Source organism: Heterodontus francisci, chromosome 3 (assembly GCF_036365525.1).
Source record: "Heterodontus francisci isolate sHetFra1 chromosome 3, sHetFra1.hap1, whole genome shotgun sequence".
NCBI lineage: Eukaryota > Metazoa > Chordata > Chondrichthyes > Heterodontiformes > Heterodontidae > Heterodontus > Heterodontus francisci.
In genome coordinates, this window is record NC_090373.1 from 104,136,459 (window position 1) to 104,154,697 (window position 18,239).

At 45.2% G+C, this 18,239-nt stretch overlaps 1 protein-coding gene across 8 annotated transcripts in view; it reads right to left on the bottom strand.

Moving 5' to 3' along the window:
* Positions 1-18,239, bottom strand: part of LOC137359169 (nuclear receptor coactivator 7-like) — a 141,126-nt gene that overhangs the window by 18,925 nt on the left and 103,962 nt on the right. The window contains exon 1 of one of the 8 annotated variants that reach the window (XM_068025282.1): positions 1,762-1,889. The exons of the other annotated variants lie outside the window; for them this stretch is intronic. Within the exon in view, the coding sequence (XP_067881383.1) occupies positions 1,762-1,787 (26 nt within the window). The 5' untranslated portion in view covers positions 1,788-1,889. Of the gene's footprint in view, positions 1-1,761; positions 1,890-18,239 lie in introns of those variants that run through there. 8 annotated transcript variants of the gene reach the window in all.

An 18,239-nucleotide genomic window follows, 5' to 3' on the forward strand; every position in this document is an offset into this window, starting at 1 on the left:
GATGGTAATCAACAGGAAGGTTTCCTTGCCCATGTTTGACCTGATGCCATGAGACTTCATGAGGTCCGGAGTCAATGTTGAGGACTCCCAGAGTAACTCCCTCCCGACTGTATATCACTGTGTCGCCATCTCTGGTTGGTCTGTCCTGTCGGTGGGAATTATACAAGGTAACTTGCATCCAGTCTTTTGTTAAACACTGAAATACATGCTGCTTATGTTCCCATTTCTTTTGGCTACAAGTCTGTATAAGGAACACTGTTCCTGCATACTTAATGTGATGCCAAAAGCCACAGCAAACCAATCTCCTGGTCAGATTCTGAGCGAGCATTTTTCAAGTCAGTGCTCTAATGTCTAGTCCCAGTTCTATTTAATTAACACATTCGAATATTGCTGTGCTGCTTATTACTTTGATCATAAGGTACTTTTTGCATATTTTCATTTCTCTTTCAGGAAAATAAAGTCAAGATACAGTGTGGTCTGGTGTTGCAGAACATCTGAAGTGATAAAATTTTAACTTGGATTAAATTCATGGAGAAAGATATAAACTCTGTTAATTTCCCCTCCAGCCTAAGCTTCTAGCTCTTGACTGCATTTTCCTGTATTTCCATATCCCATGTGCCTCCGAGATCCTCTCTGTCATCTGTTGCATCGAATTCAAGTCTATGCATATCCAATGTCTTAAAGCTGCTTTAAAAAAAATACAATATATTCTGATAGCAGGAGAAAGAGGAGCACAGGCAGGTTCTAAGTCATAGATGACAGTGAGAACATGGAAGAGAAATCTAACCCCAGTTTCCATCCGTCTCTCTCAAATACTATTCCTGAAGTAGCATACAGAACATGGACAGAAATTTCCTTTGAGAGTAACAGTGTGCTAATAATTTAGATGCAATAGGTGTAGCTTTTTGGTAGGGCATATTGTCTTCTTCAGCTAAACTGCAGCATAGTGCCAGTTCACTGTAAAGCTGGAATTAAAATTAATTCTACCAGTTTACTAGAAGTCTTGGGCAATTTATAAACTTATTGCCAAGGCACTCTGATGTTATGAGAAAGGAGACTCCCATCCGCTCTCTCCCAACATTAAAAAACTGTAGAGAAGTGGAGTTCTCTACATGCAGGTTGATGGACACAAAATGAGTGGGTCAGGTACAGTAAAAATCGGATTTTGGCAGCTGCACTTCACAGCTATTCATCTGAGACCAGCAATGTGGTATCATTAGTTTTATTCACACAAAAAGGAATCAGCTTGTAAACAAATCTTTTTTTTTTAAAATTAAAAAACATTTTTATTTTAGAGATACAGCACTGAAACAGGCCCTTCGGCCCACCGAGTCTGTGCCGACCAACAACCACCCATTTATACTAATCCTGCACTAATCCCATAATCTTTACCACATCCCCACCTTTCTCCTGCCACCTACCTACACTAGGGGCAATTTACAATGGCCAATTTACCTATCAACCTGCAAGTCTTTGGAAGTGGGAGGAAACCGGAGCACCCGGCGGAAACCCACGCAGACACAGGGAGAACTTGCAAACTCCGCACAGGCAGGACCCAGAACTGAACCCGGGTCGCTGGAGCTGTGAGGCTGCGGTGCTAACCACTGCGCCACTGTGCCGCCCAAATGGAAAATTTCAACAAATGGAAAATTGAACAATTATACAAACATTCAGAATATAAAATTTGAGTGCTTAAAATATCACACATTTAATCTTCTGATTCATACATGTAATTTTGCAGGGAGGAAGAAAAGTACTTACTCTCTAACACTATAACCAAGGCCCATTTTAAAGTTGCAGCAAAGATATGTAGAGCACTTGAAAGTTATGGCTGTTTTGGTGCAACAGCGTTGAGTTCACGCACTGCAATAAGCTACAGCTAGGTTCACAATTTAATGAAGGCTAAACCATTTAGTTAACATTTGAATCACTGCCAGTACAATCATATTTCATCAGGGAAGTGCGTAACTCCTTGAAAGTTGCTCATTAATCATAGTCTGCCAATGTTCAGAACATCACATAACCTTGACAAATTGGTCTGATTTCAAGCACGTATTTGGCAAAGTACATGCTTGTACATTTGTCTGACATGAGGACTGCTCAAAATATCACGAAAAGCCAGCAATTTTCAAGTTCTTCTCTCCTCGATGTAAAATTATATTTATTGCAAAGAAATGCACTTCTGGTTACTAGAGAAAACGGGTTACAAGAAAATTCTACTGTAGATTGCCAGTTATAAATGTACAATCTAACAATTTAATTTCACAGTGCAATTCCTCAATAAGTACATTGGAAAGAATATTGGTGCATTTACACTACTAGCTTAGTATTGCACCAGCATTAAAGTTGTAGCTTAAATTTGAAGTCATCATCTGCCCTCCAACTCCACATTTCTGTCACAGAAGCTCTGGGTGTCCCAACTGCCCATGCACCCTAATTATTGTTGATTATTCATGAAAGATGAGGGAAGGACATCCTGTGATGTACAACCTCCACCCATCACTCTGTCTTACCAAGCATACCAATGGCAAACATTTAAAAGGAGCGCATGGATGAACTGCAACAACGGCACAGTGGCGCAGTGGTTAGCACCGCAGCCTCACAGCTCCAGGGACCCGGGTTCAATTCTGGGTACTGCCTGTGTGGAGTTTGCAAGTTCTCCCTGTGACCGCGTGGGTTTTCGCCGGGTGCTCCGGTTTCCTCCCACCGCCAAAGACTTGCAGGTGATAGGTAAATTGGCCATTGTAAATTGCCCCTAGTGTAGGTAGGTGGTAGGGAATATGGGATTACTGTAGGGTTAGTATAAATGGGTGGTTCTTGGTCGGCACAGACTCGGTGGGCCGAAGGGCCTGTTTCAGTGCTGTATCTCTAAATAAAATAAATAATTGCTTATCCCTGTCTGGTGCAAAAGTAAAACGGGAAAGGCAGCCAAACCAGGGCTTACAAGGGAAATTAGAGATAGCATTAGATCCAAGGAAGAGGCATATAAATTTGCCAGATAAAACAGACCTGAGGATTGGGAGCAGTTTAGAATTCAACAAAGGAGGACCAAGGGATTGATTAAGAAGGGGAAAATAGAGTATGAGAGTAAGCATGCGGGGAACCAACTGACTGTAAAAGTTTCTATAGGTACGTGAAGAAAAAAAGATTGGTGAAGACAAATGTAGGTCCCTTACAGTCAGAAACAGGGGAATTTATCATGGGGAATAAAGAAATGGCTGACCAACTAAATGCATACTATGGTTCTGTCTTCACAAAGGAGAACACAAATATCATACCAGAAATGTTGGGGAACACAGGGCTTAGTGAGAGAGAGGAACTGAAAGAAATCAGTATTAGTAGAGAAATGGTGTTGGGGAAATTGATGGGATTGAAGGCCGATAAATCCCCAGGGCCGGATGGTATGCAGAGTACTTAAGGAAGTGTCCCTAGAAATAGTGGATGCATTGGTGGTCATCTTCCAAGATTCTATAGACTCTGGAACAGTTCCTACAGATTGGAGGGTAGCTAATGTAACCCCACTATTTAAAAAGGGAGGTAGACTGAAAGTAGTGAATTATAGACCAGTCAGCCTGACGTCGGTAGTGGGGAAAATTCTAGAGTCCATTATCAAAGACTTTATAACAGAGCAGTCAGAGAACAGAGTCAGCATGGATTTACAAAAGGGAAATCATGCTGCACAAATCTACTAGAATTCTTCGAGGATGTAACCAGCAGAGTTGATGAGTGGGAGCCAATGGATGTGGTTTATTTGGACTTTCAGAAGGCGTTCGACAAAGTCCCACATAAGAGCGTAGCGTGTAAAATTAAAGCACAAGGGATTGGGCGGTAGTGTATTGTGATGCATAGAAAATTGGTTGGCAGACAGGAAACAAAGGGTAGTGATAAATGAGTCTTTTTCCGAATGGCAGGCAGTGACTAGTGGGGTACCGCGGGGATCGGTGCTAGGAACCCAGCTATTCACAATATATATTAATGATTTAGATGAGGGAACTAAATGTAATATTTCCATATTTGCAGATGACACAAAACTGGGTGGGAGGGCGAGTTGTGAGGAGGATGCAGAGAGGCTTCAGGGTGATTTGGACAAGTTGAGTGAGTGGGCTAATGCATGGCAGATGCTGTATAATGTGGATAAATGTGAGGTTATTCATTTTGGTAGCAAAAACAGGAAGGCAGATTATTATCTGAAAGGCTATAAACTGAGAGAGGGGAATATGCAGCGAGACCTGAGTGTTCTCATACACCAGTTGTTGAAGGTAAGCATGCAGGTGCAACAGGCGGTAAAAAGGCCAAATGGTATGTTGGCCTTCATAGCGAGAGGATTCAAGTACAGGAGCAGGGATGTCTCGCTGCAATTATACAGGGCCTTGGTGAGTCACACCTGGAATACTGTGTGCAGTTTTGGTCTCCTTATCTGAGGAAGGATGTACTTGCTATAGAGGGAGTGCAGCGAACGTTTACCAGACTGATTCCTGGGATGGCAGGTCTGACATATGAGGAGAGATTGAGTCGGTTAGGATTATATTCAGTGGAGCTCAGAAAAGTGAGGGGGAATCTCACAGAAACCTATAAAATTCTAACAGGACTTGACAGGGTAGATGCAGGAAGGATGTTCCCAATGGTGGGGGAGTCCAGAACCAGGGGTCATAGTTTAAGGATCAGGGTAAACCTTTCAGGACTAAGATGAGGAGAAATTTCTTCACCCGGAGAGTGGCGAGCCTGTGGAATTCGCCACCACAGAAAGCAGTTGAGGCCAAAACATTGTATGTTTTCAAGAAGGAGTTAGATATAGCTCTTGGGTCTAAAGGGATCAAAAAGGTATGGGGCGAAAGCGGGAACAGGTACCGAGTTGGACGATCAGCCATGATCATAATGAATGGCGGAGGAGGCTTGAAGCGCCGAATGGGCTACTCCTGCTCCTATTTTCTAAGTTTCGATGTCTATGTTACATTACATACACTCCCTCCCACCCAGTTAACTTTCAGCAACACCCATCCTTCACTTTTTATGCATCTCCATCTCTCCATCTACCCTTGCCACTCACCCCACTCCTTATGTAATGCGATGTATCTGTCTCATCGCCACCCTAACTGAGTACACTGAATCCATCAGGTGAATACGTAACCTTCAATCACACAAGTCTGGCTTTTTGTCCGTTGTAGAAGAGAGCGCAAAACTCAAGGTAGAGTCCTGGAGGTGGCCCGCTACAAATTGTGAAGACCACAGATACAGAAGAGGACTCCATAGAGATAAGGGGCACATCTCCATTCCTTTGAGATGGAGACTTTAGGAACTTGCAAATGCCTGGCGAAAGAATTAAAAATATGCCTGATACAGGGACTGACCTGATTTTATCAATAGATTATTGGAAGTCTGAATATGGTGACTGTCAAGATTGTTACTTTGCCAGGACTAATTCATATCCCTTTATTTTCTCTTGGCTTGCATCCCAGGTTGCTAATGGAAGTGGGGGTGGAGATAGCAGATGGCCTTGCCATAATCCTCCAATCTTTCCTATATACTGGGGGAGGTGCCAGAGGATTAGAGAGTCACAAATATGACATCCTTACTTAAGAAAGGGTCCAAGGACATTCCGAGTAACTACAGGCCGTCAATTTAACATCAGTAGTGAGTGAGGTTTGAGAAACAACAATCGGGGGGGAAAAAAATCAACAAGCACTTGGAGAGGTTTGAGAGTTAAGATTCAGCGCAGATTTGTAAAAGGCAGATCATGTTTGACTCATCCAATTGAATTTTTCGATGAAGTAACAAAGAACATTGATGAGGGGAATGCAGTGGATGTTGTCCACATGGATTTTAAGGAAGCATTTGACAAAGTACCACATAAAAGGCTAGTTAACAAAATTGAGGCTCATGGAATAAGAGGGTCAATGTCAGTTTAGATAAAAAAAATTGGCCTCAGGACAGGAAACAGCGAGTTATGGTATATGGGTGATTTTCAGACTGGAGAATGGCAGACAGTGGTGTTCCCCAAGGGTCAGTGCTAGGACCAGTACTTTCTTTGATACATACAAATGACTTGGATCTTGGAATACAGAGCAGAATTTCAAAATTTGATGATACCAAATTTGGAAGAGTGGCAAACACTGAGGATGATACCAATCGACTGCAACAAGACATAGAAAGAATAGTAGAATGGACAGACAAGTGCAGAGGAATTTAATAGAGAACTATGAGGTATGGGCTATCAGCTATGGGCTGATAAGTGGCAAGTAACATTTGCGCCACCCAAGTGCCAAGCAATGACCATCTCCATCAAGAGAGAATCTAACCATCTCCCCTTGACATTCAATGGCATTACCATTGCTGAATTCACCCACTAGCAACATCCTAGGGGCTACCACTGACCATAAACTGAACTGGAGTAGTCATATAAATACCGTGGCTACAAGAGCAGGTCAGAGGCTAGGAATCCTGCAGCAAGTAACTCACCTGCTGACTCCCCAAAGCCTGTCCACCATCTACAAGGCACATGTCAGAAGTGTGATGGAATACTCTCCATTTGCCTGGATTGGTGCAGCTCCAACAACACTCAAGAAGCTCGACACCAACCAGGACAAAGCAGCCCACTTGATTGGCACACCAACCACAAACATTCACTCCCTTCACCACCGACGCACAGTGGCAGCAGTGTGTACCACCGACAAGATGCACTGCAGCTACGCATCAAGGCTCCTTAGACAGTACCTTCCAAACCCGCGACCTCGACCACCTCGAAGGACAAGAGCAGCAGATGCATGGGAACATCACCACCTGCAAGTTCCCAACCAAGTCACACACCATCCTGACTTGGAAATATATCGCCGTGCCTTCACTGTTGCTGGGTCAAAATCCTGGAACTCCCTTCCTAACAGCACTGTGGGTGTACCTACCTCACATGGACTGCAGCGGTTCAAGAAGGAAGCTCACCACCACCTTCTCAGGGGCAATTAGGGATGGGCAATAAATGCTGGCATAGCCAGTGACGCCCACATCCCATGAATGAATAAATAAAAAGCATTTTGGCAGAAGGGATAGGAAAAGGCAATATAGACTTAAAGGTACAGTTCTAAAGAGTATGCAGGGACAGAAGGACCTTGGGATTCATGTGTATAGATCTTGAACGGTGGCAGAACATACTGACAGAGAAACTAGCAAAGCAGATGAGATATTGGGCTTCATAAATAGAGGTATTGAGTACAAAAGCAGGGAAGTTTTGCTGAACTTTTATAAAGCTCTGTTTAGGTCATAACTAGAGTATTGCATCTAGTTCTGGTCACCACACTTTCGGAAGGATGTGAAGGTTCCCTAGAGGATGAGGAGGACCAGAATGGTTACAATGACAATGAATTTTAGTTACATTGTTAGATTGCAGAAGCTGGGGTTGTTCTCCTTGGAGCAAAGGAGATTGAGGGGAGATTTGATAGAGGTGTAGAAAATTACGACAGATTTAGATAAGGCAAAGAAAAGCTGTTCCCACTAGCTCATTGTACAAGGACTAGGAGACACAGATTTAAGGTTTTGAGCAAGAGATGCAGGGGGTTGTGAGGAAGAATTATTTTTTAAACACAGCAAGTGGTAATGACTTGGAACTCTCTGCCTATGAGGTGGTGGTGGAGACAATGAATGATTGTGAGAGGTGGTGGCATAGTGGTCTACAGTAGGGAGGGAGTTGCCCTGGGAGTCCTCAACATCAACTCCAGACCCCATGAAGTCTCATGGCATCAGGTCAAACATAGGCAAGGTAACCTCCTACTGATTACCACCTACCACCCTCCCTCAGCTGATGACTCAGTACTCGTCCATGTTGAACACCACTTGGAGGAAGCACTGAGGGTGGCAAGGGCACAAATGTACTCTGGGTGGGGGACTTCAATGTCCATTGCGGCACAGTGGCGCAGTGGTTAGCACCGTAGCCTCACAGCTCCAGGGACCCGGGTTCGATTCTGGGTACTGCCTGTGCGGAGTTTGCAAGTTCTCCCTGTGTCTGCGTGGGTTTTCTCCGGGTGCTCCGGTTTCCTCCCACAAGCCAAAAGACTTGCAGGTTGGTAGGTAAATTGGCCATTATAAATTGTCACTAGTATAGGTAGGTGGTAGGGAAATACAGGGACAGGTGGGGATGTTTGGTAGGAATATGGGATTAGTGTAGGATTAGTATAAATGGGTGGTTGATGGTCGGCACAGACTCGGTGGGCTGAAGGGCCTGTTTCAGTGCTGTATCTCTAATCTAATCTAATTAGTGGCTCGGTAGCACCACTACTGACCGAGCCCTAAAGGACATATCTGCTAGACTGGGTATGCGGCAGCTGATGGGGGAACCAACACGAGAGAAAAACATATTTGACCTCGTCCTCACCAATCTGCCTGCCGCAGATGCTTCTGTCCATGACTGTATTGATAGGAGTGACCACCGCGCAGTCCTTGTGGCGACTAAGTCCTGCCTTCACATTGAGGATACCGTCCATCGTCTTGTGTGACACTATCACCGTGCTAAATGGGATAGATTTCGAACAGATCTAGCAATGCAAAACTGGGCATCTATGAGGCGCTGTGGGCCATCAGCAGCAGCAGAATTGTACTCAACCACAGTCTGTAACCTCATGACCCAGCATATCCCCCACTCTACCATTACCATCAAGCCAGCAGATCAACCCTGGTTCAATGAAGAGTGCAGGAGGGCATGCCAGGAGCAGCACCAGGCATACTTCAAAATGAAGTGTCAACCTGGTGAAGCTACAACACAGGACTATCTGCGTGCCAAACTGCGTAAGCAGCATGCGATAGACAGAGCCAGGTGATCCCATAACCGACGGATCAGATCTAAGCTCTGCAGTCCTGCCACATGCAGCCGTGAATGTTGGTGGACAATTAAACAACTAACTGGAGGAGGTGGCTCCACAAATATCCCCATCCTCAATGATGGGGGAGCCCAGCACATCAGTGCGAAAGATAAGGCTGAAACATTTGCAACAATCTTCAGCCAGAAGTGCCGGGTTGATGATCCATCTCGGCCTCCTCCTGAGGTCCCCAGCATCACAGATGCCGGACTCCAGCCAATTCGATTCACTCCGCGTGATATCAAGAAACGACTGAAGGCACTGGAGACTGCAAAAGCTATGTGCCCTGACAATATTCTGGCAATAGTACTGAAGACCTGTGCTCCAGAATTTGCCACGCCCCTAGTCAAGCTGTTCCAGTACAGCTACAACACTGGCATCTACCCTGCAATGTGTAAAATTGCCCAGGTATGTCCTGTACATATAAAAACAGGGCCAACCCGGCCAATTACCGCCCCATCAGCCTACTCTCAATCATCAGTAAAGTGATGGAAGGTGTCATCAACAGTGCCATCAAGCGGCACTTGCTTAGCAATAACCTGCTCAGTGACGCTCAGTTTGGGTTCCACCAGGGCCACTCACCTCCTGACCTCATTACAGCCTTGGTTCAAACATGGACAAAAGAGTTGAACTGCAAAGGTGAGGTGAGAGTGACTGCCCTTGACATCAAGGCAGCATTTGACCGAGTATGGCATCAAGGAGCCCTGGCAAAACTGAGGTCAATGGGAATCAGGGGGAAAACCCTCCGCTGGCTGGAGTCATACCTAGCGCAAAGGAAGGTGGTTGTGGTTGTTGGAGATCAATCATCTGAGCGCCAGGACATCACTGCAGGAGTTCCTCAGGGTAGTTTCCTGGGCCCAACCATCTTCAGTTGCTTCATCAATGACCTTATTCAATCATAATGTCAGAAGTGGGGATGTTTGCTAATGACTGCACAATGTTCAGCACCATTCGTGACTCCTCAGAAACTGAAGCAGTCCATGTAGAAATGCAGCAAGACCTGGACAATATCCAGGCTTGGGCTGATAAGTGGCAAGTAACATTCGCGCCACACAAGTGCCAGGCAATGACCATCTCCAACAAGAGAGAATCTAACCATCTCCCCTTGACATTCAACGGCAATACCATCGCTGAATCCCCCACTATCAACATCCTAGGGGCTACCATTGACCAGAAACTGAACTGGAGTAGCCATATAAATACCGTGGCTACAAGAGCAGGTCAGAGGCTAGGAATCCTGAGGCGAGTAACTCACCTCCTGACTCCCCAAAGCCTGTCCATCATCTACAAGGCACAAGTCAGGAGTGTGATGGAATACTCTCCACTTGCCTGGATGGGTGCAGCTCCAACAACAGTCAAGAAGTTCGACACCATCCAGGATAAAGCAGCCCGTTTGATTGTCACCCGATCTACAAACATTCACTCCCTCCACCACCGACGCACAGTGGCAGCAGAGTGTACCATCTACAAGATGCACTGCAGCAATGCACCAAGGCTCCTTAGACAGCACCTTCCAAACCCGCGACCTCTTCCAACTAGAAGGACAAGGGTAGCAAATGCATGGGAACACCACCACCTGCAAGTTCCCCTCCAAGTCACACACCATCCTGACTTGGAACTATATCGCTGTTCCTTCACTGTCGCTGGGTCAAAATCCTGGAACTCCCTTCCTAACAGCACTGTGGGTATACCTACCCCAAATGGCCTGCAGTGGTTCAAGAAGGCAGCTCACCACCACCTTCTCAAGGGCAATTAGGGATGGTCAATAAATTATGGCCTGGCCAGCGATGCCCAAATCCCATGAATGAATAAATTAAAAAAAAATTTCAAAAGGAAATTGAATGGGTACTTGAGGGAAATAAACTTGCAGGGCTATGGGGATAGAGCGGGGGAAATGGAACTGACTGGATTGCTCTACAGAGAGCTAACCTGGACCTGATGGGCTGAATGGCCTCTTTCTGTGCCATAATGATTCTGTGACGTACCATGCACACTTTCCACAGTCATGGAAAGAACTGAGATTCCAACTCCAACAGTAGTGGATTGGAGTCACAGGGAATGGTAAGAATGCCTGCATTGGACAGAGCGGCCAACTCTGAAGAACGTCACGCACTGCTCTCAACTGAGTCTATGCAATCAATGACTACAGCTGTGCAGATGTCTGCTGAATTAACAGGATGGCGGCTTTAAAATGAGTAACTGATGTCCACCAAGCTGCTCTCCAGCAGAGTGGAAGGAGTGTTGCGGCACTGGACCAGGAGAGGGATGATGGGGAAAGCGAACATGCCAGTGGAAACTCCAGTCAAAACATTCCCCTTCTCATTTGTTGCGCACCGCCATCCTCCTCCCCAAAGCCAGCACTTGACATGCTGCTGCCTTGTTTTCCAATTGCAGAGTCTGTCCATGTACTGGTGTAAATGGAGCAACCTTTGGTGGGGTCCACTAAATGAATCACAGGTGTCACCAAGTCCAATAGGTCAGAAGCATCCCAGCATTCAGGGGAGAGATTTCAGCAGCTTGCCTCTACCTCTGCTGAAGCCACACAGGATGCACACGTAAAATCAGTAGGAGGGGCAAGTTAAAGTAATTGTAATTCATCATGGCTATGCACATGGCATGAAACTGCTGCTGTGGAAGGTGACTGTCTTCCACTTCCAACATCCTATTAAAAACATCCACGGCACCCCACAACCCCGCCCCCTTGATGTTGTTAGTTTGAAATTTCTTAAAAACTTCTATGATCACAGAAACTCTGCAAACATTTGCCAGAGGTAATTGACAAACTCTCTGGGAAGTGCCATTCAAACTCACCTCCGTTTCACTGATGAGTTTCCCAAGCCCTGGAAAACTCCTGCTGGAGACGTTAAATTCAAATTATTGTTGAAATCATTTGAAAAATCGCTCAATTATCATGAGCTAACGATAGACCCGCTTCTGGCGAGGTTACTGAAAAAAGGCTAATCGTGACTCAGTTCAACTCGAAAGTGGACATGTTGGAGACGGGTTGTGGTTGCGCTGGAAAATTTTACAAATTAAACTTCCTACCCTCCCTTGGGGGTTAAAATCTCCTCCATAGTCTACAATAGAAGAGTGACAATAATGAAAGATTCTATAATCTGGAGTACAGACAACTTTACTTCCAGAAGATACTGGGCACTGAATGGTACGCTATGCAACAGCTCTTCCGGCCTTTGGCATGACGGGGTAGGAATGGACAGATCAGGCTCAAGGGGTGGAATGGCCTACTCCTGCTTCTAAAAAAATTCTTGTGCTGCATATGTCTCTCCAGTTGCCACATGCTCTGGCGGACTGCAGTGTTGAGAAACTGGTCACGTAAAGCTGTGCAAAATCAATGAGAGGACTCATCTACCAGAACCACCACATGCAACATGCTGCTTTGCACAGTCCCCAATGCATGCACCAAAACTCAACATATGGAAATGATCTTTTCAAAAATAGATCCATAAAAAAAGACTTGCATTTAAAACACTCCTTTCACTACTTCATAATGCCCTAAAGTACTTTACAACCAATGTTATACTTCTGAAGCGTAGTTACTGTTATAATGTAGGAAACGCTGTAGCTAGTTTTGCATACAGCAAGGTCCAACAACAGCAATGCAATAATAATCAGATAGATAATGGTTTAGTGCAGTTGGTGAGGGATAAATATTGGCCATGACACCAGGGAGAACGCCCTTGCTCTTTTGAAAATGGTCTGGATGCATGCAAGGATGAGTTTTTTTTTCATTCATGGGATGTGGGTGTCGCTGGCCAGGCCAGCATTTATTGCCCATCCCTAATTGCCCTTGAGAAGGTGGTGGTGAGCTGCCTTCTTGAACCGCTGCGGTTCATGTAAGATAGGTACACCCACAGTGCTGTTAGGAAGTGAGTTCCAGCATTTTGACCCAGCAACAGCGAAGAAACTGCAATATGGTTCCAAGTCAGGATGGTGTGTGACTTGGAGGGGAACTTGCAGGTGGTGGTGTTCCCATGCATTTGCTGCCCTTGACCTTCTAGTTGGTAGAGGTCACAAGGTGGGAAGGTGCTGTCTAAGGAGCCTTGGTGCGTTGCTGCAGTGCATCGTGTAGATGTTACACACTGCTGCCACTGTGCATCAGTGGTGGAGGGAGTGAAAGTTTGTGGATGGGGTGCCAATCAAGCGGGCTGCTTGGTCCTGGATGGTGTCGAGCTTCCAGAGTGTTGCTGGAGCTGCACCCATCCAGGCAAGTGGAGAGTATTCCATCACACTCCTGACTTGTGCCTTGTAGATGGTGGACAGGCTTTGGGGAGTCAGGAGGTGAGTTACTTGCCGCAGGATTCCTAGCCTCTGACTTGCTCTTGTAGCCACGGTATTTATATGGCTACTCCAGTTCAGTTTCTGGTCAATGGTAGCCCCTAGGATGTTAATAGTGGGGGATTCAGCGATCGTAATGCCATTGAATGTCATGGAGAGATGGTTAGATTCTCTCTTGCTGGAGATGGTCATTGCCTGGCACTTGTGTGGCGTGAATGTTACTTGCCACTTATCAGCCCAAGCCTGGATATTGTCCAGGTCATGCTGCATTTCTACACGGGCTGTTTCAGTATCTGAGGAGTTGCGAATGGTGCTGAATATTGTGCAATCATCAGTGAATATCCCCACTTCTGATCTAATGATTGAAGGAAGATCATTGAAGCAGCTGAAGATGGTTAAGCTGAGGACACTACCCTGAGAAACTTCTGCAGTGATGCCCTGGAGCTCAGCTGATTAACAACCACAACCATCTTCCTTTGCGTTAGGTATGACTCCAACCAGCGGAGAGTTTCCCCCCTGATTCCCATTAACTCCAGTTTTGCCAGGGCTCCTTGATGCCATACTTGGTGAAATGCTGCCTTGATGTCAAGGGCAGTCACTCTCACCTCACCTTTGGAGTTCAGCTCTTTTGTCCATGTTTGAACCAAGGCTGTAATGAGGTCAGGAGGTGAGTGGCCCTGGCGGAACCCAAACTGAGCGGAAAAGAGCAGGTTATTGATAAGCAAGTGCTGCTTGATGGCACTGTTGATTACAACTTCCATAACTTTACTGATGATTGAGAGTAGACTGATGGGGTGGATATTGGCCGGGTTGGACTTGTCCTACTTTTTGTGTACAGGACATACCTGGGCAATTTTCCACATTATAGGGTAGATGCCAGTGTTGTAGCTGTACTGGAACAGCTTGGCTAGGGGCGCAGCAAGTTCTGGAGCACAGGTCTTCAGTACTATTGCCGGAATATTGTCAGCGCCCATAGCCTTTGCAGACTCCAGTGCCTTCAGTCGTTTCTTGATATCATGCAGAGTGAACTGAAGTGGCTGAAGTCTGGCAAATGCAATGCTTGGGACATCAGGAGGAGACGAGGTTGGATCATCAACTCGGCACTTCTGGCTGAAGAAGGTGCAAATGTTTCAGCCTTATCTTTCGTACTGATATGCTGGGCTCCCCCACCATTGAGGATGGGGATATTTGTGGAGCTACCTCCTCCAGTTAGTTGTTTCATTGTCCACCACCATTCACGGCTGGATGTGGCAGGACTGCAGAGCTTAGATCTGATCCTTTGGTTATGGGATCGCTTAGCTCTGTCTATCGCATGCTGCTTACGCAGTTTGGCACGCAAGTAGTCCTCCGTTGTACCTTCATCAGGTTGACACCTCATTTTCAGGTATGCCTGGTGCTGCTCCTATACTCTTCATTGAACCAGGGTTGGTCTCCTGGCTTGATGACAATGGTAGAGTGGGGCACATGCCGGGCCATGAGGTCACAGATTATGGTTGTGTACAATTCTGCTGCTGCTGATGGTCCACATCATCTCATGGATGCCCAGTTTTGAATTGCTAGATCTGTTCGAAATCAATCCCATTTAGCACGGTGATAGTGCCACACAACACGATGGACGGTATCCTCAATGTGAAGGCGGGACTTTGTCTCCACAAGGACTGTGTAGTGGTCACTCCTACCAATACTGTCATGGACAGATGCATCTTCGGCAGGCAGATGAGGACGAGGCCAAGTATGTTTTTCCCTCTTGTTGGTTCCCTCACCACCTGCCGCATACCCAGTCTAGCAGATATGTCCTTTAGGACTCGGCCAGCTCGGTCAGTAATGGTGCTACCGAGCCACTCTTGGTGATGGACATTTAAGTCCCCCACCCAGAGTACATTCTGCGCGCTTGCCACCCTCAGTGCTTGCTCTAAGTAGTGTTCAACTTGGAGGAGTACTGATTCATCAGCTGAGGGAGGGCGGTAGGTGGTCATCAGCAGGAGGTTACCTTGCCCATGTTTGACCTGATGCCATGAGACGTCATGGGGTCTGGAGTCGATCTTGAGGGCTCCCAGGGCAACTCCCTGAGTGAAAGAAATTTTACAAGTGATGGCTGTGGGTGTAAAGGACACCTCAATGTTATGGGCATTCGTAGTAAAGTACTTCAGCACAGTCTGAAAGGCAGGTAATTATATGCTTAGAACAGTGCATTGTAGTAAAATGTCATTGTGGGTTCTCCTTTGTTGACTGACTTGGCAAGGTAACTTCCAAGTGTGAAATGTTATGATACTGGTATTCATACTTTTAGCCACCGCCCCCATCCACATTCCCCATTCCCCTGGTCTTCTTGAGGACCTGAGGCATGGTGCTGAAAAGCAAACCCCACCTTATGTCACTTTTACATAGAACAGAAACAGGCCATTTGTCCCAACAGTCCATGATGTTTATTCTCCACAAACAGTAGTCTTAATCCCCTATCCTTAATCCCCTTTCCTGTCTAACCAACTATCTAACGTATTCTTAAATGTAGGTACAGTCTCTGCTTCAATCATTAACTCCAATAGTGCACTCAGCATCCTCATAATCCTTTGTGTGAATTGCCTTGCAATTAATTTCATACATATGTCCCCTCATTCTAGACCCTTCAACCATTGCAAATTGTCGGCCTCTATCTCATCTATTAAAATAGATTGAACCGGGATATTTGCTCAGGGTCAGTGCACTACAGAGCAGGATGGTTTGACTTGTGTAATGTCCCAGTTCCAGTCAGACTTATAATTGGTCAGAAAATTTACAATAGTTTGTCAGCAGAATGGAGTTCTTTTAATGAGGTAACACGTCATATTAATTACGATATTTTTTGACAACAGAACTACATCGTCTGCCAGAGAAGCCCATTGAAAGGACTGATCAATTTTTATCTCCAAAACGCTGGAGACACATTACTGGTTTACAACATGTGTTAAAGTTAAACAAGCACTCAATAAATAAAAATTAAGTTCTGAAGTGTCCAGCTCAGTTAACCCGTCTACCGAAATAATTTATATTTACCTAGAAAAGAAACTGATAAATTTTCAGCAAAATAGCCAGTACATACCTGATGCCTTTTGATTCATATTTTGCATACTACATTTTCAAAGCTACTAATGAATGATAGTCATAGCAAATGTTCATTGAAATTCTACAAGAAATTTACCAATAAATATTAAGGATTTTTTATAACCTCAAATTCTGTGTCGAGATTGAATTACTGTGCTTGAAACATATAAAGCACTGTTCCAGATAACAAAACCAGTAATGCATAGGCCAAAATCAATTCGCAAAAATATTCTCAGGCCTCTATCTTCAGTTTCCCAGAGTGTCACCCCAAACTCTACCAGCATCTTTGAGAAGAGTGAAGGTGGTCAAATGAAGAACAGGTATCAAATATTAAAATTTTATAGTTGCTGCTGAATTACAGGATTGGAGGGTAGGGAGGAGGAGAAGCAGGAAATAGGGAGAAAGCCAAAACACTTCCCATTTATGGTAGATCCAGGCAGCAGAATGGAGTTCTTTTAATGAGGTAACACGTCAGGTCATCTCTGGTTAGTCTTGCACAAATCAGAACAAGTATCCAAATGATGGAGACACATTCAGAACTATAAGCAAGTGCCAATTCCCCCCTCACACCTGCATTCACAACATCAGTAATTTTATGTGCAGTGACATGACAATATAGTGAAATGCTGAGGTACCTCTTCTCAGTAAGTCAACCGTTTAGATGACTGACCATATATTAATTTCAAGTCATGCTACAATATTAATTCAGTATATAAAGTTGTATACAGTATAAAATAATACACAAAACCACAAAACACAAGCTGGGATATCCAAGTAATTGATTAACTGTCAGTTCAGAAAAATAATGTTTGATTTCATAGGGTCTCTACTGAAAACAGTATGTGATATAGCTGGAAGCAGTCAGCACAGTATGGTAACTATGTGTTCATTGCATGGATCTGAAACTAGAAATTCTCCTACTTAAACCTATTGATGTTAACAAAATACAGGGGCATGAAATTCATTTATCCCCATTTTTGGGTGGGGGGGGGGTCTGCGATTTGTGATATGCCTGCACCTGTTGGAAACAAGGTGGGTAAGACACAAAATTTGCCCACCTACCAATGTTCCCTCTAATTTTTTTGTGGCATGCGCAGGCATTTTTTTTTTACAAGTATGGCCTGCATTGTAACTTTCAGGTTACTCTACAGTCATGTGGCTTAGAAGAAACATTGCGACCCACCTCATTTCCCTGATAGTGGCGTGGCCACAAACGGCTCCTACACAACCCTGGACTCAACTTCTCTGCCTGCGTACTCTGCAGGCTCCAGGAAACTCAGTGGCGTTGGGAAGAAACCATGTGCTCCAGGTAGCTTTCCCTTTTTAAAGGCATAATCCCAAAAAAAAAAGGGAAATTGCAGCAATGTACTGTAGGCTGTTGGATAACAGCTTTTTGTCATTGAGCGACAAGGTATGCCACACCAGGGGCAGGAGATGGCTCCCTGCTTTAGTGATGCTGCCCTGGCCTCACTATATAGACAGGTCACAGCCAGAAAGGAGGCCATGATTTCGATGGGGGTTAAGAAGCCCTCAAGACTAGCCTCTGAAGGGAACGGGAGCAGTTGGCAAGAGTGGTCAATGCCCACATCATCCCCAAACTTGGCAATAGTGCTGGAAAAAGTTTAATGACTTCATTTGGGTGGTCAAGTTGACTGAATGTATCTACACATTACATCTCACATCCACCTTACCACCCAAACCTCTCGCACTGTTCAATGCACTAAACACCCATCACTCATCCAGCAGCACACCCTAATACTCAAGACTTATCCCTAACATCCTTATACTACACGTCTCTGAAAACCTACAGCTTTTCAGCTATGACAGGCATATCACCCAACCACACTGATGTAGACACCGATATTCTGTCCTCTATTGCAGGAGAAGGCCATCCACAACAAAATGGAGAGCCAGACAACTGGCGGAGGTCCACCACAAATCAATCCCCTTAGTCCCCTCAGCAGATGGTCCACAAGGTTATGAGCACCACTGCAACAAATCCAGTGCCAACTGGTGCTGCTC